General features: G+C 35.7%; 2 protein-coding genes across 3 annotated transcripts; one reads left to right on the forward strand and one right to left on the reverse strand.

Moving 5' to 3' along the window:
* The first annotated feature begins 854 nt into the window (after positions 1-854).
* LOC103502714 (transcription termination factor MTERF4, chloroplastic) lies at positions 855-2,967 on the forward strand. The gene is made up of 2 exons (XM_008466752.3): positions 855-1,015; positions 1,343-2,967. Exon 2 carries the CDS (start codon positions 1,354-1,356, stop codon positions 2,911-2,913), a length of 1,560 nt encoding a protein of 519 aa, XP_008464974.2. The 5' UTR covers positions 855-1,015; positions 1,343-1,353; the 3' UTR covers positions 2,914-2,967.
* Positions 2,968-6,177: 3,210 nt separating this feature from the next.
* LOC103502711 (protein EMBRYO SAC DEVELOPMENT ARREST 30) lies at positions 6,178-20,517 on the reverse strand. 2 transcript variants are annotated; one of them, XM_008466745.3, is made up of 12 exons: positions 20,387-20,517; positions 20,181-20,270; positions 19,694-20,015; positions 19,522-19,606; positions 16,639-16,709; positions 16,466-16,554; positions 16,136-16,379; positions 15,665-15,777; positions 15,370-15,460; positions 15,129-15,257; positions 7,680-8,233; positions 6,178-6,921 (listed from the first exon to the last, which is right to left on the reverse strand). In XM_008466745.3, the coding sequence occupies exons 3-12, from the start codon at positions 19,853-19,855 to the stop codon at positions 6,483-6,485; spliced, it is 1,977 nt and encodes a 658-aa protein (XP_008464967.1). In that variant the 5' UTR covers positions 19,856-20,015; positions 20,181-20,270; positions 20,387-20,517; the 3' UTR covers positions 6,178-6,482. The 2 variants fall into 2 exon arrangements, with proteins under 2 accessions (XP_008464967.1, XP_016903290.1); XM_017047801.2 differs by having other exon boundaries at positions 20,181-20,464.
* Between the last annotated feature and the right edge of the window lie 4,442 nt (positions 20,518-24,959).

Raw genomic sequence — 24,959 nt, forward strand, 5'->3', positions numbered from 1 at the left:
AAACTAAATCGAGAGATGATTTTCATCCTTCAAAATCAATTTTAGTAATACCAATTTTAATAATACGAAATTTTCGTTTACAAGATTAGTTATACAAATATAACCAAATAATAATGACCAAGTATTTGGTAAATAATAGATTAGGAGATTGATCTTTACGTACATATACTTATCAAAATGAAAAGTTAGCTAAAAAGCTTGAATTGAATTAGAAGTTCAACCACAACGTAACAATGAAACTTAAGTTTCACCAATTTTCATATTTTGAAAAATCACCAACAATTTTTTTTTTAATAATATTATACCGCAAATGAAAAAGTGGAAAAAGTGGATTTGAATTGATAAATGCAATAGAAGTGATGGAAGTCTGGTTATTTGAACCTAGAAGCTAAAACTAATCATAAACTTGTTATATTTGCTCTAGAAACTTTTTTCAAGATAAAATGAGTTAATTTTAAATCATCCATATACCACATCTTTTCTTAGAGTTTATAATCATTGAAAGTGGATAAACAAATAAGCATATATAGTTGATAGATAGATGTAGATTACTTATAGAAGTTGAGAGACGTATAATAGGATAAGTTTGTTGGACAGTAAGGTTCTCGTGTTGTAATGTAAAATATTTAAGTAACTTGAGATATTCGAGCATCCCAGGATTTCGACGTGGGAGACATTTATTTAATTTATCAAATGTAAACGTGTTAAGAAAAAGTAAATGATCGCGTAAAAAGGAAAAAATCGTTTATCCAAATCTAAACGGATAAAAAAATAAACTATCTCTACCAAAAGAATTAAAAAAAAATTGGATAACAAAAGAAAATTAGTTGTAAACAAATCTAAACGATCGCATAAAAAAAATTAAAAAACATAGCAAAATCTAAACGGTATAAAAAAAACGATTTTCTACCACGCTCTGCTACCCCTCTCCTCCGCCTTGTTCCTCTCGAAGAAGTGCAATCCCATCGCCCGCTGCCGTCCACTATTCGCCCTCCCTTCGCCTGCTAGGATACCGGTACGTCTCTCTCCATCTCTCAACCCAACCCACTACCTCTCACTCATATTTCACACCTTGATTCTCGTCCAGTTTAGGGTTCCATTGTTATGCTCTCATCCGCGACCATCTTTGGGTTTTTAGTACTTGCCGTTTCCACTTCTATTGCATTCATGACAAATAAACTGAACTTCAACCATCTATAATCACCTCTATACATCGATCTTACAAAATAAGTTCTTTTTTTTTTAAAGATTGTGTAAGCAAATTCAGTTTTAGGGTTTATTACCTTCCTTGCTGTTTCTGTTACGTTGTCTGATTTTCGATGCTTTGTTCTCTCCTTGGCAGTTCTAATTCAAATGACTGCATTGTCATTTCTGAGGCCAAGAAAATCTGCTATCTTCTCCTTTGTTTTTGGCGTTTCCCCTCAAGTTTTTCAGAAATTTGGCTTATTCTGCCCCAAGATTGCTAAATCCTTCCTGAGTCCATGTGCCCATCTATCGAACAATCAAAGCTTTTGGAGGGTTTTTTCATTAGGTGTACTGTATTCGACTCAATCCTCAAAACTTCCTGAATATGAATTGCCTACGGTCACATGGGGAGCTGTTCAAGGGCGAAAAGAAAAACTTGTGTCCCGAGTCATAATCTGTGATTACTTAAAGAGTTTGGGGATTGTTCCTGATGAATTAGAACACTTGGAGTTGCCTTCTAATGTTGAAGTCATGAGAGAGCGTGTCGAGTTTCTTCAGAAGTTAGGATTGACAATCGATGACATTAACGAGTTCCCATTAATGCTAGGCTGTAGTGTTCGCAAAAATATGATACCTGTTCTAGGTTATTTGGAGAAAATTGGGATTCCAAGGCCCAAACTTGGAGAATTTATTAAGAATTATCCACAGGTCTTACATGCCAGTGTCATTGTTGAGCTTGCTCCTGTCATTAAGCTTCTTCGTGGGCTCGATGTCGAAAAAGACGATATCGGATATGTCCTCCAGAAATACCCTGAGCTTCTGGGTTTCAAGCTTGAGGGGACAATGAGTACATCTGTTGCATATCTTGTGAGTATAGGTGTTAATCCGAGAGATATTGGACCAATGGTCACACAGTACCCGTTCTTTTTGGGGATGAGGGTTGGAACCATGATCAAGCCCCTTGTTGAGTTTATTGTTTCTCTAGGTTTGCCAAAGAAGATAGTAGCCAGAATGCTCGAGAAGCGAGCATACATACTCGGTTACGATCTTGAAGAGACAGTGAAACCCAATATAGATTGCTTGCTAAGCTTTGGGATTAGGAAGGAGCTGCTTCCTTCAATTATTGCACAATATCCAGTAATTCTGGGGTTGCCTTTGAAAGCTAAGATGTCTTCTCAGCAATTTTTCTTTGACCTAAAGCTCAAGGTTGATCCTGCTGGGTTCGCGCAGGTGATAGAAAAAATGCCACAGATAGTCAGCCTTCACCAACATGTGATAACTAAACCTGCAGAGTTCCTTCTTGAACGCGGTATACCCTCCTCTGATGTAGCAAAGATGATCGTGAAATGTCCCCAGTTGCTCGCTTGTCGTGTACCACTCATGAAAAATAGTTACTACTTCTTTAAGTCTGATATGGGGAGGCCAATTAAAGAGCTTGTCGACTTCCCTGAATATTTTACGTACAGTTTGGAATCGAGGATAAAACCGAGGTATCAGAGGCTGCAGAGCAAGGGAATCAGTTGTTCATTAAATTGGTTTCTCAACTGCAGTGATCAAAGGTTTGAGGAGAGACTGAAAGGTGAATTCATTGAGACAGAGAGTTTGAGGCCATCATTTTGTATGGGAGGGAGGTTAGAGCTGCCAAGTAATGAGACTATTGTGTCAGATGATGAGGTTGAAGAGGATGAGTGTGATGAACAACTTCATAGACGCATTGTTTCTCTTTAGAAAATTCCCCCTTTTACTTATTCAATTCAATTCAATTCATCTTTTTGCTCTGTCTGTTTGGTTTGTGATCTGTGTTTGGTTTTTTGTTTTTCTAAAACCAAATATACAAAGATAGTGGTGAATTATACACTTGTTCTCACGAAGGATTTTCAAAAACTAACTCTTGAAAACAACCCTACCCTAAATTGAATGATATTTATTGCTCATTTAATTAATATGTAAGGTTGCCAACTTCATTTAGTAAATACAAACATAATTTTTGTTCATATAACTTTGATAGTGTTTTTCATGTAAAGCCAATACAATCATCTTTGATTCCTTAAACTGATTCCGTTGATCATTTGGACACTAAAACTTTAACTATCAAGGCTTAATAACTCACTAAGGAGAGTTATCAATGACATGTAATTTAGTCTATAAATTAGTGGGTTTGTTTGGTTTTTCTTTCTTTGGTTTTGCCCAGAATAGAAAACTTTCTATGGTGCTCATTGTGGTGAATACTTTCTATGGTGCTCATTGTGGTGGTATTCAACTGTTTTGTTTTATCAAGTATGCTTTTAGTTTATAACTCTTCAAATCTTATAATATTATATTCTTCTACGTAAAAAAATTATTATTAACAATGCTGATATGTTGTCACATAACAACAAAAAGAGAGTATAGAACCATATTCAGACCGATATAATGACGTTTTATGTAATAACAATTGTCTAAAAGAGAACAATATGGTGGACCTTGTTATACCAAGTTACTTGGGCTTTCAAATGTAAAAATGTTATACATTTAAGCATAGAAAAAAAAGGAGTTTCTCAAACATTGTATAACCAAACTAGCAATAAATATGGTCTATTATTAATTATAAGACATGGATTGATCCAAATTTTGCAATATAAGTAAATTCTTGAGACATTTTCAATAGCAAAATATTGAAACTATTTACAAAATATAACAAACTCTATTAAATCTTTTATAATTCGTTTTTTTTTCTATATTTTGTAGATAGTTTCATTTTTTTTGTTATCATAAGAATTTTTTTGAATTCTTTTGCACTGTGTTGCATCTACAAATACTTTAGTTCTAATTGCTATATTTACGGCTACATATCTAAAATCAGCCCCATGAAGTATTAACACATATATTTAGGGGGAATCCGTGGAAATAGAAAATATGAGGATAGAAAAAAGAAGAATAGCAAACTGTTATATTAGTTTTGCCATAAATATTCTCACTTTTTTTGGTCCGAATTTATCCCTCCATGGATGACAATTGTCCATATACAAATACAGTGTATTTAAAATATCACATATCACGAATACAGTGTATTTGTAAACACACTTATTTATGATAATTCTTAACTAAATAGAATTCCTACAATCCTTAAAGATATGTCATTAGTTACAATCCTTAAAGATATGGCAAAACCGTCACCTGAATATTTTTTTTTTCAATTTTTTTTGCTTGAGCATACCCTTTACAAAGGGCAATTTCTTGCATACAAATACACTGTATTTGTATAGGTAAAAAAACAAACAAAATATCACAGGGTACGAATATAGTGTATTTGTAAACAAATTCACTCTTGGTAAATCTTAACTAAACTAAAAAATATTTTTTTGTTGCATAAGATTTCGACATGACTTTAGTTTTAATACCCCTAATTATTAGGATTTAAATCAATTAATTCACAAATTTTTATATTTCATATTATTTATCAAAAATTTATTAAATAATACATATTACAAAAATTTTAATAACAATTTTAATCTACAATTTATATTATCCCCTGAAATTGTCAATTTGAATTCAAATTTTACCTCATATCCCTAAAATAACACAAGGATAAATTCAACTATTTCACATTTTTTATTCTTCAAACTATTCATCAAAAAATAGACATAAATTATACATAATACATATTTGATATTTATTAACCTTTTGAGTTATCTCACCCTAAGTTAGTTTTAATCTCAATTTTTAACATTATTTTTTAATCCAATTTTTACACTTTAATTTTAAATAATTAGTTTGAATCCCTAGAATTATAGTAAATGTACCAAACTTAAATTTGTAGATTATCATCCCTAAAATAATTCTAAAACAACAAACTTCATTTACACCATTTTCATTCCTAAATTTTGTTGATTTATAAATAATTTTATAAATTGTTATTTTGAATTCAAATTTTATACACTATCCCAAATATATCTCCAAGATTACGGGGTTTGTTATATTTTAATCAATTTATTAAATGACCTTAAATATGTCTTAATAGTATTTTTGTAATTAATTGAATCTTATTCTTAAGAGAGTCGTCGACTTCTCTCCTTCCATGAATTTCACCGATTTGAGACAACGTCTAGAAAGTTCGAAGTGGGACGAGATCTATATGAAATCAAATTTTCAAATCTTGCACGAATCGGCAAAGGTTCTCTCTAATCAACCTACTCTCAATCGCAAATTCCTCCGGCACGATGGCGGTAATCTGAAGAACCGGCGGAACGACATTCCTAGACTTTGCTTTTTCGACGATCTCCTTCATGAAAGATGCGTACAGCCCACCAAAGATGCGTACTCTCCTCCTCTGTTTCTAATCTTTGTCAATGTCGACTTGATTCCTATTCAAAGCTTTCATTTACCAGAAGGAGGAAACGAGCTCGAGTTCTGGATTCTTTCCCAAATATGCCGAAGCATGTTCTTCAAACAAAAAACTAGCTGACAGCAGCGACAAGATCTTCGAGGAAATCAAGAGATGGGTTGGTTGGGATTGAAGGAATTGAAGGATTGGAGGATGGTGAGGGGGTGATTTGAGAAGGGTTCAAAGAGGAAGAAATCGGGAGGAAGAAGGAGCAAGAAATCCAAAGACTTTGAAAATTTTAAAGGAGCTGGAAGCTCCAATAGTTTCTGCGAGATGAAAGTTTGATTTAGATGTGGTAATCATGTGTTGGAAGTTTGATTTTAATTGTAGGATATTTATAGTTTTTTGAATAATTGTATTTAGGATTCAATTTTTTTAGTTAGATAGGGGCATTTAGGACATTATTCCAACAATTAATTTTCCATATTTTCTTATTTTGTTATTTTATCAATTTAAATAAAAATTTGTCATTTATCGAGAGTAAACATTCTATTTTGCTATTCTTCTTGTTAGCCCTATATTTAGCCAAACATGTAAAATTACCATAAACGAGAAAGAAACCAATTGTGCAATAATATCTTTGCCAACTTCAAAGAAAAATAAAAGGGAAAGATGTTAGATGGGAAACATCATTGGAATCAAGTTTTTTCTATTATTTAAATGACTAAAAAATTTAAAGAATTATATACTACCTGTATAAGAAAAGTATTTTTCTGACCATACTACAACTTCTCACTAGTAAATTTTTTCTGAGAAACAAAAAAAGAAAAAATGAAAAAAAAAATGATACAACTATACTTTTCTTGATTTCAATGTTTGAGAAAAATGTCTATGAATCGCATGCACTATATTATTTCCTATAAACGCTATCCTCTACACAAAAAAGAAGAAAAATCTTCATTCCGAAGCCAATATCATTTCTACATACCAAATTTTAGTCGTTGGGATCCATTTCCTCATCCTGATCAATGAGATTATCCAAATAGCTTTTCCCACTGTTGTAATTAGACTCCGCTAGTTCCGATGATTCAATCTCTTCATCCCATTTGTTATCCCCTTCCTCAACCGAGTCCAACGATTCAATTTGTTGACCATCTGACATCCAGTCAGGGCACTTCTCTTCGTCTCCATAAACAGTTTTGTCCTTCTGCTTCACAAGATGAACAGATGCTTCACCACCAGAAGATAATCTACAGAAGCATTCAGGAAGTGGATGCGACAAAAACGACGTAGGCTTCGAGAAGATGGCCTGTTTTATCAGGCCTTCCTCACCCAAGCTCTTGTTGAGATGCTCCTGCACTAGAAGTGTCCAGTTGTGCATCGGATGATACAAATTATCACGGGTAATGTTGAAAACATTTGCTAGGAACTTCCTGTTAAGGAAAAAGAAACTGTCAGAGGAGAAAAATTTCATCGTATATCTGCTCCAATAATATGCATACGTTCAACACGAACAAGAGAATGATCCGAAACTGTAGTTATTGACCAACCAATATTGAAACATTCAATTATACACAAATACAAATATACAATGCATCTTAATCTCATTCTGTTAATTGTAAACTCCTTGTACATATTCAATTGGAATATAGCTCAATTGGTTAACCGATTAGGAGGCTAAAAGGTTCTTTGATCTCCAATCCTGAGTTGTTGAACTAAAAAGGAACTAAAAGAGATAGACTCCTTGAACATGCAATAGCATGCCAACATTCGCTTGTACACATAAATTAGATTCCAGAGAGAATCCAAAACCCATGTAAGAGTGGACAACGGACTGTTGTTTTTCCCAACTTCCAAACATAGGAATCAAACACTCGACATCCATATTTTTTGCCTCAATGTGTACCAAAAATATATCGCTCTCATCAATTCCTCTGAGATGGATGCTTTTTATAGGAAAATAAATCCCACTAGAACTAGTATCCAAAAGAAACGGGAAGAGTTAGATCATCAACAATTTAATTAATAACTTGCCCAAATAATGATTTTTTTAAAACTAACAATTAAGTGTTAATTATGTATCTATAGGACTTGTGAAAATGAGGATTTATTAGTCAACAGTTCAAGACCTTTCACAACTATAAGCTAATAACTAATGAGCAGTGGTTCATCATTAGATTCCTTAATATACCTGTCAGGTCGATAAGTCCTAGATGAAGAACTCTCATATAGTCGTTGTCCCATGACCATGCTTGAAAAATCTGGCCAATTGCTACCATCGTTGTTAAAACCCGGAAAGAATGCATCAGCTTCAAGACAAACCATGTAATCAAGAGCATCAAAAAGTAACCGATGGGCTTGTAACCTCAAATCCATTGGTGAAGGGTCAGGTTCTTTATCAGTCTCTGTAATCCAACCATACCACCCTTCTTTCTCATGACGATAGATGGGTCTATCTGGAGGGGGAGGAAGAGGTCTTGGCCGAGGACCAGCCTTGTTCCAGTCATCTTTTAGTTGTTGCTCACTTTTAGAAGGAGGTGGCCGATAAAAATCAAGAGGAAGAGTGGTCTCAGGTCCAAATATGGAAGCTAACTCCTCCTCACTGCAAAAAGAAGTGCGATCGACCAAATTGTTAAACATTGCACGCAGAGGGATCAGCATGCGCTGGCCACCAAAAGTTTCAGACCCTGCTACATAAACAATTGTTTTAGGAGGATATCCCATTGCCCGAAGGAGAACCCCAACCTGCAAAGGTTTTAAAAGAAATAAGTTGTCAAAATGTAACTCTTTCCCTGATCTTTGAAGTCTGAAAAATTCAGTGTAATCACTAAGGGAAAAATACAGAAGCAGATGACACCTAACATAAATCAACGTTTTGGCCTCTAAATCACTATTTCTTAGCACAGGCCAGGGACCATTCAATGTTTTGAAGATTTGAGGAAAGAGAATCTACAGTAAAATAACAGAGTGCAATCAGTATTCCCCTGCAAACAGACTAAGACTAAACTTCATAAATTAGACCAATAGAGAATCACAATCATTTCTTCAATAAAAAAAGAAAAACTTCCATTGAAATAAATAGAAGCATGAAGTAGGGTGAAACCAAAGATGGAGCAACGAGGAAAAACACCCACCCTCAAAGCCAAACAGAAAATCTACATACCCCTAGGCCTAGTTAATTGAATTCACATTCTAACATATTTTTTGGAAGAAAACTGATAGGAACTGAATTTCAATGTGAAATTCCAGTAACCTTTATTAGTAATTCTCTGCAATATGATTGAATTGGGGAGATCTCAATTCAATTACAAGTCACAATCTCTCTTGCTTCCTCCGCTCAAGAAAGTCAAGACTAAACTCTTTCTACAAGACTGCCTTCCCATCTCCCGCCTAACCCCTTTTTAAACTCTCTTCCCATCTAACTACTCAACTACCTCTAACAACTTTTAGTAACAACTTTCTTGCTAATGTTTATTTAATTACAAGGATGCCCCTGCTTTCTCATTCTTTCTTTTATTCTTTCTGCTGTACTGGAACAATATTGGGGGTCTAACATTACTCCTCCCTTCCAAACTCACCTTGTCCTCAAGGTGGAAGTCCGGATATTTATCAGCAACATCAACATATGGTTCCCAAGTTGTTTCATGAATTGACAGCCCATCCCAACGTATCATCACCTCCCATTCCCCCGCCTTGTTTCGACGGTAATCGAGAGCTTCCACCGGGTGTGTTTTCCAAACAAAATTCTCATCCAACTGCTGTATCGTTGGTTGTATGTCAGTATGCTCCCCCACCAGTTTCTTTAGTTGAGAGACATGGAAAACAGGGTGAATTAGTGCGCTCTTGGGTAATTCCAGCTTATACGCTACTGGTCCGATTCTCTCCAGGATTTTATAAGGACCAAAATATTTGGCTGACAGTTTCTCATTCCTCTTTCGTCTCAATGATAGCTGACGGTATGGTCGTATTTTCAAAAAAACAAGGTCTCCCACCTTATATTCAATATCCCGGCGTCGTTTGTCCGCGTACTTCTTCATTTGTTCTTGGGCTAATCGCAGATTTTCCCTTAAGGATAGTATCATTTCATCCCTTTCTTTCAGCTGTTCGTCTAAAGTAACGTTAGGCGTGACTTGCGTACCATAAGACAATAATGGGGGAGGTTTCCGCCCATAAACCACCTGGAAGGGTGTCATCCCTATAGCCCTTTGGAAGGTGGTATTATACCAGTATTCAGCCCATGTTATCCACTTAACCCACTCTTTGGGTTTGTCATTGCAGAAACATCTCAAATATACTTCAACCCCTCTATTTACTACTTCGGTTTGTCCATCTGATTGCGGGTGATACGCTGAACTTCTATTTAGTTTTGTTCCTGCCAAACGGAACATTTCTTTCCAAAAATTACTAAGGAACACCCGATCCCTATCTGATACAATGGAGGCTGGAAATCCATGTAGCCGAACTACCTCCTTGACGAATAGCTCTGCGACTGTCTTTGCTGAGTAAGGATGTTTTAATGGCAAGAAGTGGCCATACTTACTCAGCCGATCTACTACCACAAAAATGACTTCGAACCCGGCTGCTTTAGGTAGTCCTTCCACGAAATCTATTGATATATCATTCCAGATTAGTGTAGGGATGTTTAATGGCAGTAATAGGCCTGCTGGTGATAGGCATAGAGTCTTGTTTTGTTGGCAGATCAAACATTCAGCGCAGTATTTTTTGACAACAGCCTTCATGCCTTGCCAATATAATTCTCCTGAAATACGTTTATAAGTGCGGAGAAAACCTGAATGCCCTCCTACTGCCGAGTCATGATAGCTATGTAATATCTGTGGTATTAATTTGGACGTTTGTGATATTACCAGCCGGTCTTTGTACTTCAACATTCCATTATGCATTTTGAACTTGCTATCCTGTGGAGCCATGTTGCCATTCATTTCAGCTATAATTTTCATCAGCTTTGTATCTTTTTCCACCTCTTCTTTAATGGTCTGCAAATCAAGGGAGACTGGAACTGTTATGGTACACATCTGCACAGTAGGGGTTATTCTTGACAACGCATCAGCCGCTTTATTCTCGACTCCCGGTTTATATTCCACGTCGAAAGTGTATCCCAACAATTTAGCTAACCATCTTTGATATTGTGGTTGTACCACTCGCTGCTCTAACAGGAATTTCAGTGATTTTTGATCCGTTCGCACGATGAATCGATTGCCCAATAGGTACGGGCGCCAACGCTGCACAGCTAGTACTACAGCCATTAATTCCCTCTCATACACTGGTCTGCCCCTGTCTCTGATGGCCAATGTGTGGCTGTAAAACGCAATGGGGCGCTTATTTTGTATTAAAACAGCTCCTACTCCATACCCTGAGGCGTCAGTTTCAATCTCGAATGGTTTATCAAACATAGGTAAGGCTAATACCGGTAGAGCTATCATTGCTTTTTTGAGCTTTTCAAATGCTTGTTCTGCCTCCGTATTCCAATTAAACCCTCCTTTCTTAAGTAACTGGGTAAGTGGAGCTGCCAAGGTGCCATAGTGGTGTACAAATTTTCTGTAGTACCCCGTCAATCCAAGGAAGCCTCGTGTCTCACGTACGCTTGTCGGTTTAGGCCAATCAGTTATGGCTTTGATTTTTTCTGGATCCACTTCTACACCTTTGTTCGATATAAGATGTCCCAAATACTCTACTTTAGCCAGGCCAAAGCTACATTTCTTCCGGTTTGCGAAGAGCTCGTGTTTTCGTAGTACTAAGAAAACAGTCTCTATATGTTTCAAGTAATCTTCCAGGTTTCGGCTGTAGATTAGTATATCATCGAAGAAAACGAGGACAAACCTTCTCAAGTATGGCCTGAAGATCGAGTTCATCAAGGATTGGAAGGTGGCCGGTGCGTTAGTGAGCCCGAAAGGCATCACTAAGAATTCGTAATGTCCTTCGTGTGTTCGGAAGGCGGTTTTCTCAATGTCCCCATCTATCATTCGGATTTGATGATACCCGGCCTTCAAATCGATCTTGGTGAATAGCGAGGCACCTCCCAATTCGTCAAATAATTCCTCCACTACTGGGATTGGAAACTTGTCTGGAACAGTAACATTGTTCAGAGCTCGATAGTCAACACAAAATCTCCAGCTACCGTCCTTTTTTTTAACTAATAGCACTGGGCTTGAATAAGGACTCGCACTCGGTCTTATGATTCCCGAAGCCAACATCTCGTTTACCAATCTTTCCATTTCCTCCTTTTGATGGTATGCATATCGATATGGTCTGACATTTACCGGATTCGTACCTTCCTTGAGATGTATCTGGTGTTCTATGCTTCTCCGTGGCGGCAGCTTCTCGGGCCATTCGAATATGTCATTAAACTGATCCAATATTGGGAGCAGTTTTTCTTCTATTTCTCCCTTTTCTTCCTTATGCAATGTTATCGGTTCAGCAATTTCAATTCCCATGGATCTGCACTCGATCAGATAGCCATGATCATGCTCCTCCCAAGTCTTTACTAAGTTTTTCAAACTTACCCTTGCTTTAGTGAGGCTCGGGTCGCCCTTGATGCAAATCTTTTTCTTGTCGTCATAGAATGTTAGTGTCAAGTTCTTCCAGTCACATACTGTTACCCCTAGCGAATATAGCCATTGCATTCCGAGAATCACATCAACTCCTCCAAGTTCTAGTGGTAGGAAGTCCTCCTTTACTGTCCAGTCTTTCATTTGAACTTCAACCGATTCACAGATCCCTTTCCCTTGTATTTCTGTCCCGGATCCGAGAATTACTCCATAGTGGGCGGTTTCTTTGATCGGCAATTGCAATGTAGTGACTAGTTTTTCAGACACAAAATTATGTGTGGCGCCGCAATCGATTAAGATCACAACCTCCTTATCTTGCAATGTTCCTCTGACCTTCATTGTTCCTGGGTCATTCAATCCGACCACCGAGTTAATTGACAATTCTACGCAAGCTGTTGCTTGTGGTTGTACTTCTACAGTTCTCAATTCAGCAGTATCGGCTTCTGTTTCTTCCACAATTTCTAACTCTTCATTGTTGTCATTTACCACAAACATTTTAAGCTCCCTTTGTTCTCTCATTTTGCACTTGTGATCAGCAGAATATTTTTCATTACATTTGAAGCAGAGTCCCTTTTCTCTTCTTAATTGGAATTCCGCATCCGGCAATCTCTTAGATGTTCCTTCTTTCCTTGTTTCTCCCGAATTTGGGCTTTTCAACGTAATCGTTCTTATCGGAAATGGAGTATTAGCTTTGTTTTCTTTATTTTGCTGATAGTAATAGTGTTTCGTACCTGTCGATGTGGGTGTCGAGGATTTCCCGCCGGCGTACCCATTCAAATTTGCTGCGTTTCTCAGAATCTCCCTGTCTTCTACCAGTTGCGCTGTTCGCATCATCTCCGCCAATCCTTTCGGTCTGCAGAGTATGACTTCGGCTCGAATCCAAGGAAACAGACCAGTCATAAATGTTTCTTCAACGACCCGATCTTCTACGTCGGATAGGGGCGCGACTAATTTATCGAATAGATTTCGATATTCTTCCACCGTCGTTTCTTGTTGGATCCTTAAAAATCGGCCGAAAGCGGTACCTTCTCTGGTTGACTGAAATCGAATCAATAGTCGCTCCTTCAAATTCGTCCAACTCACGAATTTCTCCCTTTCTTCTTGGGCTCGGTACCAGTTCAGTGCTGGCCCGTCGAAACAAATCGTCGATACCAACATTTTCTCCGATTCCGTCAGCTTATGAATCTGAAAATATCGCTCTGCTCGAAACAACCACGATTCCGGATCTTCTCCGATGAATACCGGCATCTCAACTTTCTTGAATTTGCTTCGATCGTTAGAGTTTTCGTCCGGCTCGTTTTTTTTTTGTGTTGATTTCCCCGATATCGCGGCTGGAAGATGCCTTGTCATCCTTCGACTTTACCGCCGGCGAGTTCTGGGTATCCGATTCGTTCATCCGTTCTCCAGCCATCGACCTCTCTTTCGCATTCATTTCCATGTATGACAGAATTGCTTGTTGCTGTTTTTCGGACTGCAGGCGCATCATTTCCATGTTTTTCGTTAATTCAATCAATGTAGATTCGATCACTGGCATCTTTGCTAATTCTTTCTTAATTCCGGCCACTTCTTGTTCAAAGGATTCCATTCTTTCTTCGATTCTGGTTTGCACCATTCTTCCTTTGTTTCACGGATCGTTTCAGCTCTGATACCAATTTGATAGGAACTGAATTTCAATGTGAAATTCCAGTAATCTTTATTAGTAATTCTCTGCAATATGATTGAATTGGGGAGATCTCAATTCAATTACAAGTCACAATCTCTCTTGCTTCCTCCGCTCAAGAAAGTCAAGACCAAACTCTTTCTACAAGACTGCCTTCCCATCTCCCGCCTAACCCCTTTTTAAACTCTCTTCCCATCTAACTACTCAACTACCTCTAACAACTTTTAGTAACAACTTTCTTGCTAATGTTTATTTAATTACAAGGATGCCCCTGCTTTCTCATTCTTTCTTTTATTCTTTCTGCTGTACTGGAACAATATTGGGGGTCTAACAAAAACAACATGCAGAATGAGAGATTTGGACTTTTGTCCTCGACCCTAATTGAGTAATTCTCATGTAGGCTATTTTACAGATTACAACGTACAAATTCTTGCATGATTGTCACAATTTCTAACAATACACAGCGAAGTGCTAGAAATAGTGAGTTGGAAATACAAATTTCACATATAATATTGTATCACCTAAAACATCAGAAGCATTAAATACAAAGAATCGCCTATAGCAATTTAAAGTGCATCCTAACCTTTATGTCTAGACTTAAATGCTCGAGCTAAATCCTTGTCTGAATGCATAACTAAAGCATGTTACTGTGACTGGCAAACAAAATACCTAATAGCTATACAATTTAAAAAAACAATAATAATAAAAAAAAAAACTAACTCTAAAATTGAAAATGGAATAATTGCAGTCAAGCGCAAAAGAGTACACTTCATTTATGCTAGAATTATCTGTTAACGTACAAAAATTTAACACGACACAACATCAAGATCCAAATATGATACCATCAAAAAGCATCCATGTTAGTCTGAACTTGGCCTAGGGGCATGTAGATTTTCCTTTTTAGGCTCTACATTTAAACTAGAGAGATCCATACCAATTGGAAGTTTGAACTTCTAGTACAAGTTAAAGCAACTAAATCTAGAAACCATGACATTCTAGAGACAAATTAGAACTAGATTATCCAGCCTTCAGAACCACAGTATCCAGTTCATTTCTGCACAGGTTACTCATCCCATAGTCAATTATCTACGCTTATAAAATTTAGCATAAAAAAGCTTATGATATGTTCAGATATTGAACATCTTCAGTAAGTAATAATCATAATCTGAACCAATTATTTCAATTTTCAAAGACTTCAACATTAACTTCTGAGCCCACTCAACTACTGAACTAAATCAGGGAGGTCATGGTCATTCAAATATCAGTTTACAATCTTTGTTTGGAAGCCTAGAATATCTCCAGCTGGTTTGTCACTTATTTGGTAATCAGAGTATCAGTCAGCAATAAACGGATATTTATATTCGACAGTACATTGTGCTTAGAAAGTGATTAGTCAAGAGACTCAAGCTCAAACCTCTTCAGGCATTAGAGGGCAGGCACCATTATCTCTCTGTTTGCGCGAATCTACACTCAGTTCTTCCCTGATAATCCCTTTTTTTATCATTTGTGCCCTTCGATACTGAATGAGTTCAGTGTGCACATCCTGAAAAAGAAGAACAGAACTCAACAAAATGATAAAAAGCACAAACTCATTGAGAATCAAACGCCATTTCCGTTGTCAACTATTATGCAGAAAAACATCCTCAAATGGCTACCTGAAAGAGTTCAGCACACCCATGGTATGCCAGAATATCTCTGATTAATCCAGGATGAAAAGCAAGGAAAGGTTGGCCCCAAGCTCGTAACCTGTAAATTGTAGAAGATGCATAATTCAGAACTCCAGTATACAAGTCTATGATATTAAATCATCCAAACAGCATCGTGGAGCCATATACATATATCTTCTCTGCTTTATTAGTTTTCTTTCCATAACATGCTTATAGTGCAGGAAAAAGCCAATAATAACAGAAATAAAATAAATGAACTTCCAGCCCACTAGTCAGAAGATACCTCTGCACTATTTTCTTTCCAAGCATCTGAACTTCTGGCCGGAAGTTGAGTGCATGAAAGGCAACCCTGCATCTGAGTCTTTGCAGTTCAGACATGCCAGAAGGAAGGATCGACTGGAGATAGAAAATATGAAAACTGAAATTCCTCATTTTGTATGTAAATTGGCTATACATTCAAATAAAATATAAAACAACAAAATGAGTGGAAAATGCAGGAAATTTGCACCAGTATAGAAAGCTTACAAAACTTCCGCTAAAAAATTATCAGATCACAATAAAATGTCAACAAATAAACTAACATGGATGATGACACTCTCCATACTGTTCTTGTGACTGATGTTTTTAGTCAAATGTTGGTAAAAGGTGCTAGGGATGACTTTGTACAAGGTTTAACTTTCAATGAGGACAGATTTAAACCATTTTGTTATCTTGATATCAACACAGAAATTTGGAAGTTTAGAAGAAAAGCTACCTGCAGACATCCACCATCATAAAGAACCAAGCCTATAACCTTGGCGCTCTTCAAGCTTGGAAGAACTTTTTGAAGATAATAGCTAGGAGAGGCTGAACTTTTGGGTTTAAATGTAGGAAACTCATTTCTTTTCCTAGAAGTCTTCAAACTATCCGGCAAACTTTTCATGACAAGCACATCATTTTTGAGATAAGATATGAATTGTTCTTCATTGTAAAGATAAGAAAAGCTCTTGAATCTGTCACTGAACAATTATTAACATGCGTAAGCAATAAGATGTAGATCACCCCATATAGACAAGTATTGCCTAGCATATTAATTATTATATACCTGATGCCTTTAGTGCGAGTACTTTCTTGGATCTCAGGGAGAACAAGAGTTGCATTCAGTAGCCTAGCTATAGCGACCAGATCACAGATCTACAAAATTAAAACCTATTAGATCAATAGTTAAAAAAAGAAAAAGAAAAAGAAAAACAAGAAACATATTTTCTTATATCTTACCGAAGATCTTATATTTGCAAAACCACCAAATATTTTTGCATAAATGAAACCATTACTCTGTTCACTTGGGGCTGCAAGGAAAAGAGAAATGATTAGTAATTCACTAAATCTACTCCTGCTTGCAGCAGTTCAACAAGAAAAGAAAAAGGAAGAAAAGGTTAAAACTAAAGGAAACAAAGAAGAACAAATTTGAATTCAAAATAGAAAGTCAAGATCACATGAGTGAAAAATATATGATGCGTGCATATGTATATATAGGAAACAATGTTACCACATTTATCAAAACAACTCAGAAAATAATAACTCAAGTACACAATTTTTTTTAAAGGATACCATACTTTTCATTAAAAAGATGAAAATAGACTAATGCTCCAAGATACAAGAGGATAATCAATTACACAGAACTATTAATCTATTTTGTGATGAAAATGTTTACAAGAACCGAGATTTTGATAGAGCACAACAAAATTTTCTAGATTTTCTAGATTTTTTTCTCCCTTTTTCTTTTTTGATATTTGTGAGTGTCCGAACCCACTTAAGTGCACTTTGACTAATCTCATGGATAACCCGCTTAGTCCTACAACATTTGCGTGCAAGAAAACTCGTAGGAAATTAATTCATAGGTAAGTGGCCACCATGAATTGAACCCGTGACATCTTAGTTATTGAGACTGTGTCTCCTTTTTTACCACAAGGTCAACCCATGATGGTCCTTTTTTTTTAAATGATCAGATCTTTTCATAAAAAAAATGAAAAGAGACTAATGCTCAAGGATACAAAAAGAGACTATAAACTGAAAGATAAAAACTGCATGTATAAACTGAAAGATAAAAACTGCATATAAGGAATCATGAAATAACTAAGCAAAAGTTTGAAAACTACTAGCATCGAGGCCAAACAATGCTCTGACAAATAGTCCGACACCGATAAATAACTTGATTTAAGACTCCTTCAAAGGATTTGGAGAGATGACACCTTGAAGAAGCCCTTAACAAGCCGAATCAGACCGAGCAAGAGAGCCTTGGAAAGAATTCTGAAAAATGCGATGATTTCTTTCCTACCAAATGTTTATAAAGGATAGCATTTGCAGCATTAACCCATAGCATTTACAGCATTCTGAACCTTGTTTAGTTTTGTTTTGAGAAGTTTTAAGAGTTCTCAGGTAAGTCGTTTGATCTTTTCACATGCTCATCACAAGGATCGTAGTGATATGAGCATGGTGTTCTTCGTCCATTCATCCTCGAGCCTTGCTGGGGTATGCACTTTATTGTGGATGATTGGAAGAAGCGGAATGGTAGGGTGTTCTAAAATGTGATCTTATATCAAACACTTTGCTAGAATACCGAGAAAGTAAATAACCCAAGAGATCCATTTATTGAACTGAAGAATTTCCAGAATGTTGATTGAATCAATGAAACTATTGAACTGTCTCATGCCTCGTGATATTTAGGAAAACATTCATGTGCTCATGTGCAGTAATCTGAAAGTGAGGACAGTTTTGGCCACACAGGTCTTCTTTCTTTGTAATCATTTGGACGTACACATTAGCCCTTCTACTGACTCTAGTGTTGTCAAAAATTTCGTCCCACTTTATTTATGAAGAAGCGGTCTAGCAGTGGTCTAGAGGTTGTGCTCCCTTCTCTAGACCAAGTGTATTTACCATCTTGAAGAGTAATTTCCAGAATGTTGATTGAATCAATGAAACTATTGAACCGCCTCATGCTCATGTGTGTCTTCCAAAAGGAAAACATTCACGTGCCCACCTCATGATATTAAAATCTCCACCAATACACCATGCCTCTGTGCAGTAATCTGAAAGGGAGAACAGTTCCAGCCATACAAGTCTTCTTTCTTTGTAATTATTATTTACAAAAGCGTTCCCATTTTCCTAACAGTTCCAGAGAAAAATGAAGCCAACAGATTGTGTTGAATTGAACACATTGCTAATTTTGATAGAAAGGCACTCTTAAAATGCTTTCCTACAAACAACCATCAATTTCAAAGAATGTTGATTTGAGCTTCTGCTAATTGTTCATAAAGAAGCATCGTTCATCCTCCCCATGAGTATTTACAATAACTCCATATCAAACCTCCACACCGTTTGGGGACCAAAGCAGAACCTCCTGACATGAACACTCCACCCCCTCTTATGACAAGAGACTATTTCCCAACCAAGTAAATGATTACTCAAATCAAGACTCTCACAAGTCCCAAAAAAATCTCTTTCTTTCAAGAATTTTAGAAACTTTAGTTGGGTTCTTGAACGAAGAAAGAAAACTTTAGTTGGAATTGTTCGTTGATTCAATTCCTCCTCAATGTGCAATTTGGTCACGCAATGCAGATTTTGAATTAAGTTTCATCGATGAGGGGAAGGCTTTTGGAAGCTGTTGGTGGCAGCTGTTTTTCACCATTGGGTTGGAAAGGGATCACCGTATATTGAGATACCTTCTTTGACACCATCCACAGTTGACATTAAAACCCCTTTGGCTAGTTTCGGAAGTTTCCTCCTTCTCACTGTTTGTTGTTTGAGAACATTTTTTTACTAGAAATAACACCGTTGTTTCTTTACCCACACAAACACACTCAAAACTTAAATGATTAAGCTCTAATCCAGTAACCAAATGTTTGCCTTTAGAACTTTAAATTAAAGGATAATTTTCAATCTAAAAGGTCTTTTGGCTGAAATCATTTGAAACAAGCTTGAAATAAGACATAATGAAACTCAGTGAAACATACAGTATCTGGTAAAAATGCTAAATTGTCTGTAAAAATGCTAAATTGTCTAACCATTTCATAGTAAGATCTTTTTTTATCAAACGTTAACAATATAACTCGTTGGATCCAATCACAAAAACAATACATAAATACATCAAAATTTCAGTACCATGATAGTTACTTCTGGAGTTGGTGTAGGGTTGCAAAGAAGCTAATGGCTTAACAGCTCCCCACAACTTCTTGCTCCTATAACCCTGCGGCCATTGATGCAAATTAAACTTAGCACGTGGCCACAAAATGCAGTCGGAGAATAATAACTGACGTAAGCAGTTGATACATACCCGCCCACCAATAATTGAAGTATTCAGCATACTAGCCATCTGGGTGTAATATACCAAACTAACACTCGAGGATTTAGCTATAGAGAGATGAAGCAGCAGAGATGCCAAAGACAAGACAAGAACGAAAAGAGCAATCCATTTGATCTTTGATCTGAACACCATCTTTGCTCATCCAGTACCAATAGCGGTTACAATTCCACTATATCCTAATACCACATGCAATGCAATAACAATTGCAATTCATATCCAAATCCAAGATCCATTTGCCGCAAGCATCAAGAAGTAAGAATCAATGCAAACGCGAGCATTCAATGCATAATCCCTAAGGAACAGAAAGCAAAACCCAAAAAGCATTTTCAATTGGGGTACCGCAAAAACATACAGAAAACCAAACCGACAGCAAAACATATGCAGAAAGAGAATACCAAATCCCACGATCTGAAAATGCAAGCATGGATTTGAAGAAAGAAAAAGGTACGAAACTAACCTTGAAATCAGTGGAAATGGATTCGAGCACAAACAATCAAATCGGGAACCAAGCAGGAAATGAAAGAAGAAACCCGTGTTGTAGAAGCAACTGAGAGAGAATGGAAGAAGGGGGAGAAATTACAGAGTGATAAAGAGTGATAAGATGAAGAAGAAGATCAATGGGAGAATCGAGAAGCTGTGGCGAAAAGTGGAAGATTGGATTACCTGAAATTGAAGAAAGAAACAAGGAAATGGTAGTTTTCAAATTAGTAATCGTTTGGAGAGTGAAGACATGTTCGTTCGTTCGTTCGTTCGTTTATTCTATGAACCATACGATGATTACTGTTCACTACTTACACTAACTCAATGTTCTTTTTTCTCTTTTTCTCTCTCTCTCTTTTCTTTTTTTTTTTTTTTTCATTTTCTTGGGAAAAAATAGAAGAATTTATCTAAACGTAACCAAACAAAATATATTTACGGTCCATATAACAAAAAAAAAAAAAAAAAACCACGGTCACTTTTTCATAAATTTCATATATGTTTTTCCGATTTATATATTCTTTACTATTTATTAATCTCGAGTCATCTAGGTGTCATTAAGGCCTGAGATCGAATAACTAAAAAGCATAAGTTTTTCATCCCATGACATTTCAATGCAATGTGCCCGAAATCAAATAAAATAAAGATAAGAATTTTCATCTCATGCCATCTCGGTGCCACTAAGACTCGAGATCCAATAACTAAATAAAGAATTCTTTCATCCCGAGGCATCCTTGTGTATTGTATACTCGAGATCGAATGAATTAAAGATAGAATTCTTTCATCTCGAGGCATCTCGGTGCAACTAAGCCCTAAGATCGTGTATTGATCTACACACTTGTTCAAATTTGAAAGTCATCGTTCTAAAATGAAGTACATGACCGTGTAGATCTACACTTCTGTCTTTCATCCCATTGCGTTGTATGTTGCTATCAAATGAATTAAAGACATAATTCTTTCATCCCGAAGCATCTCGGAATATGGTATGTCCGAGGCCGATTTATCGCATGTTGACTTGGATAATTTTAGTATTTTATGTGTGAGCTTTTTACTTGTTCAAAATTTGGTTTGTTATATTTTTTAAAAACCAATATATATATACATATATAATAAATTACAAACTTACTAATTTGAAAATGAAATGTTGAATTTGAGTGGGTTTCTCACTAAACATTGAATTATCATCCACCACATAATAGAGCTTAATCAATTAAGACAGATATTGTTTTCTCAAATCCATGGTTAAAATTTCATTTTCATATATTTTTTGAAATACTAGTCAACCTAATTATAGGATGGGTATGCACTAGTATTTAAATTTTTTTATGGTCATTATTTTTAAAAAAACGAGCGTAAGGTGCATCTCAAAGTGTTGGGGAAAATTTAGGTTAATCTGAAACTTTTGGGGAAATTGCCAAAAATAGGTTAAAAAAGGAGGGTTAAATGACTTTTGGGATAACTTTTCAAAATGAAGAGTTTTAGGACAATCTAGATGTGAATGGACAAAAATGCTCTTCCATGTTCTCTTCCTCTTCCATGTTCGCTTTTCCTTCTCTTTCGCGTAGAACACCTGAAGTAAAAAAGAAAATCTCCTTTTGTTGGCTTTTGAAATTTCCCGCTCTGCTATTCGAAGATACTCCGACTGTTCGTCGCTTGCCGTTCGTCGGTCCTCCAATGCATTTCGTCGCTTCTCCTTTTCGAACCATTCAATCAACTTTGAGCGTTTTCTCTTATTTCAGTGAGTTTTATCTCTAACTCATTTTCAATTTATTTACTGTAAATGTTTGGTTTAGGTATTTGTTGTGAGTTTCATCCGTCTGGTTTAGGCTTTTTTGGAATCGACTTATTTGCTGGAAATTAGTTTAGTCAAAGTTTGGTTTAGGTAATCGGTAGTGAAATGAATTGAAGTTAAATAAGTTGGCATTTTGCTCCTTTTTCTATACATCTTATATTTATGTTAACTTTGTAGGGTCAACTTCTGCAAGGTCGTATAATTCATCCCGTAAACCTTTGTGTGTTATTTCTTTACTGACAACAATGCCTTTTAACACTCCTCCTTCATATTTTCTTCGTCCCTCATCCCATGCACCACCGTAATGCACTAAAATCCAAACATGTGACATCCTTAAACTACCTTAAGTTTTTTAATTCTTGCAAAAATTGATTTGAACTTAAGAACCTACGAGATGCAAAGAAATAACAAAAATAATTGCAAGATGTGTGCGAGATACGTGCGAGATAAAGCATGAGGGCCTAAGAGACTTACTAAACATGCAAAGAATGGCTCTAAATGGATTAGGAGGTGTACCAATTTGATTTTGAAATAAATAGTGAAAGTTTGGAACGTGCGAGATACATGCGAGATAAAGCATAAGGGCCTAAGAGACTTACTAAACATGCAAAGAATCGCTGTAAATGGATTAGGAGGTGTAGCAATTTGATTTTGAAACAAATAGTGAAAGTTTGAAAGGTGCGAGATGGGTGCGAGATAAACCATGAGAGCCTAAGAGACTTACTAAACATGCATAAAAACAATTCAAACTAATGCTCACAATATAAGATAATCCAGAATAGATAGAAGCTAGAGTGATTTAAGAAGCATCCATAGCAGCAGCATGAAAAATTGCTCACAATATAAGATAATACAAAAGAGATAGAAAGCAACGTAGATATATAAAAAAAAAAAAAAAAAAAAAAACTCTATTCCTTCTGTTCCTATTGCTTACTCCTCTTCTATTTGACCCAACTAAATCCTCTAGTTCAATTCATTTTTCACTACCCATTGAACTTTCTAAGAACCTAAACCAAACTTTGACTAAACTAATTTACAGCAAATAAGTCCATTCCAAAAACCAGACATTTACTGATGAAACTAGCAACAAATACCCCAACCAAACATTTACAACAAATAAATTGAAAATGGGTTAAAGATGAAACTCACCGAAATAAGAGGAAACGCTCGAAGTTGATTGAATGGTTCGAAGAAGAGCGACGAAATGCACTGGACGACCGACGAACGGCAAGCGACGAACAACAAGCGACAAATGGCTGGAGTATCTTCAGGTGTTCTAAGCGAAAGAGAATGGAAAGGGAACTCTACGCGAAAGAGAAGGGAAAGCGAACGTGGGAAGAGGGAAAGGAAAAGAGAAAGAGAAATTTAATGGACATTTTTGTCCATTCACACCTAAATTGTCCTAAAACTCTTCATTTTGAAAAGTTATCCTAAAAGTCATTTAACTCTTTTTTTTAACCTATTTTTGGTAATTTCCCAAACTTTTGGAAGCTTATTCAAGCAATAGGGATTCACATATTCTTCCTCTCTTTCAATATTCCCCTATTCCTCTTATCCATTCATCGCACTGTATCAAAGATCTGAAAACATGAATGGCTAAGGTTCTCTTTAACTTGGGGATAGGATTTAGACAAGTTTTTCATTGAGGTTTTATTTGTTTTTTCTGGAATATTGTTCATGTAACTCTTTTGGTTTTTGAGCATACCATAATGGAGTTATCTTAATAGATTTAGCATATCTCGGTAGGTGATTCGTGCTCGTCTTGTTTTCTTGGCCCTTTGCTTTTCATGAACAAACATAGAGGCATGATTAGGAGATGAATGTACAATTGTAGGTTGGTCTAATCCTTTTAATTCTATATCCATAATCAAAAGGAAATTGCATGCTGAAATTGGGCTACTTTCTAGGCTTAATAACTTTAGTGGCAATTATAGTTTGGTTTCTCTTCTTCATGTATTTTTTTTTATTATTGTTTCTTCCTCATAGTTTAAATTCATTTCACACATTATAAAGTTGTTTGCATAACTATGCATTCCAATAGGATAAAAGAGTGAGTTATTTGTTTTTTTTCGATTCTTGTAATTGTATGAACTTTACGATCAATCCATAATGTTATAATTTCAATTTTTTTTCTAAAAATGGTACTTTTTTTAAATTCATCCTATAGAGATTTCAGTTTTTTTTTAATCACATGAAGCAAAAGGATATATCCCTCATTAACTATATAGGACCATATTTAAATCCAGAAGATAGTGCTTGTGTAATAAACAAACCAAATACGGTGGGTTTTGCTATCCCAAGTTAGAAGACCATTAAAACAAAAAAAAAAAAATGTTGTTATATTTGATCATGAAAATCGAAGAAAAAAAACCAACAAATTGTTATACCTCATTCCCACTATAACCTTACTTTGAAACTATTTTAAGCAAAGTCATATTTAACATGTATTTGTATTTATTTAGTCAACTTTTATACCTTTGTCTCCTTAAAAACATTCATTATTTCTAGTACGAGATTTCTATTTATCATCTAAAAAGATGTTAAGCATCTATTTAGAAAGGTACAATTATCTTGTGATTAATATTAATTTGTTTATATTCTTGATCAAATTAAATAATATCAATAATACATTACATTATTACTAAATACTTTTACGAGGTGAGATTTACAAAATTTCAGTATGATATTCGTAAGTTAACCAAAAATCTAGTTGATTTTAGTATGCTCTTAAACTAGAGAAAAAAAATGGGGAGATTAAATATTTTGTAGTCTAATCTCGTACAAATTCTTGTATAAGATACTTCACTGCCCATATGAACAATTTAGGTCAACTATTTGTAACTATTATAAAATGGATGATACTATTGATAGCTCTTTTATTTAGTTATGAACTAGAAATTATTGGTATTAAAATTAAAATTGATAAAACATTTACGTTTTACCATAAATTTAATCTTTATACTTAAA

The sequence above is a fragment of the Cucumis melo genome, chromosome 4, assembly GCF_025177605.1.
Source record: "Cucumis melo cultivar AY chromosome 4, USDA_Cmelo_AY_1.0, whole genome shotgun sequence".
NCBI lineage: Eukaryota > Viridiplantae > Streptophyta > Magnoliopsida > Cucurbitales > Cucurbitaceae > Cucumis > Cucumis melo.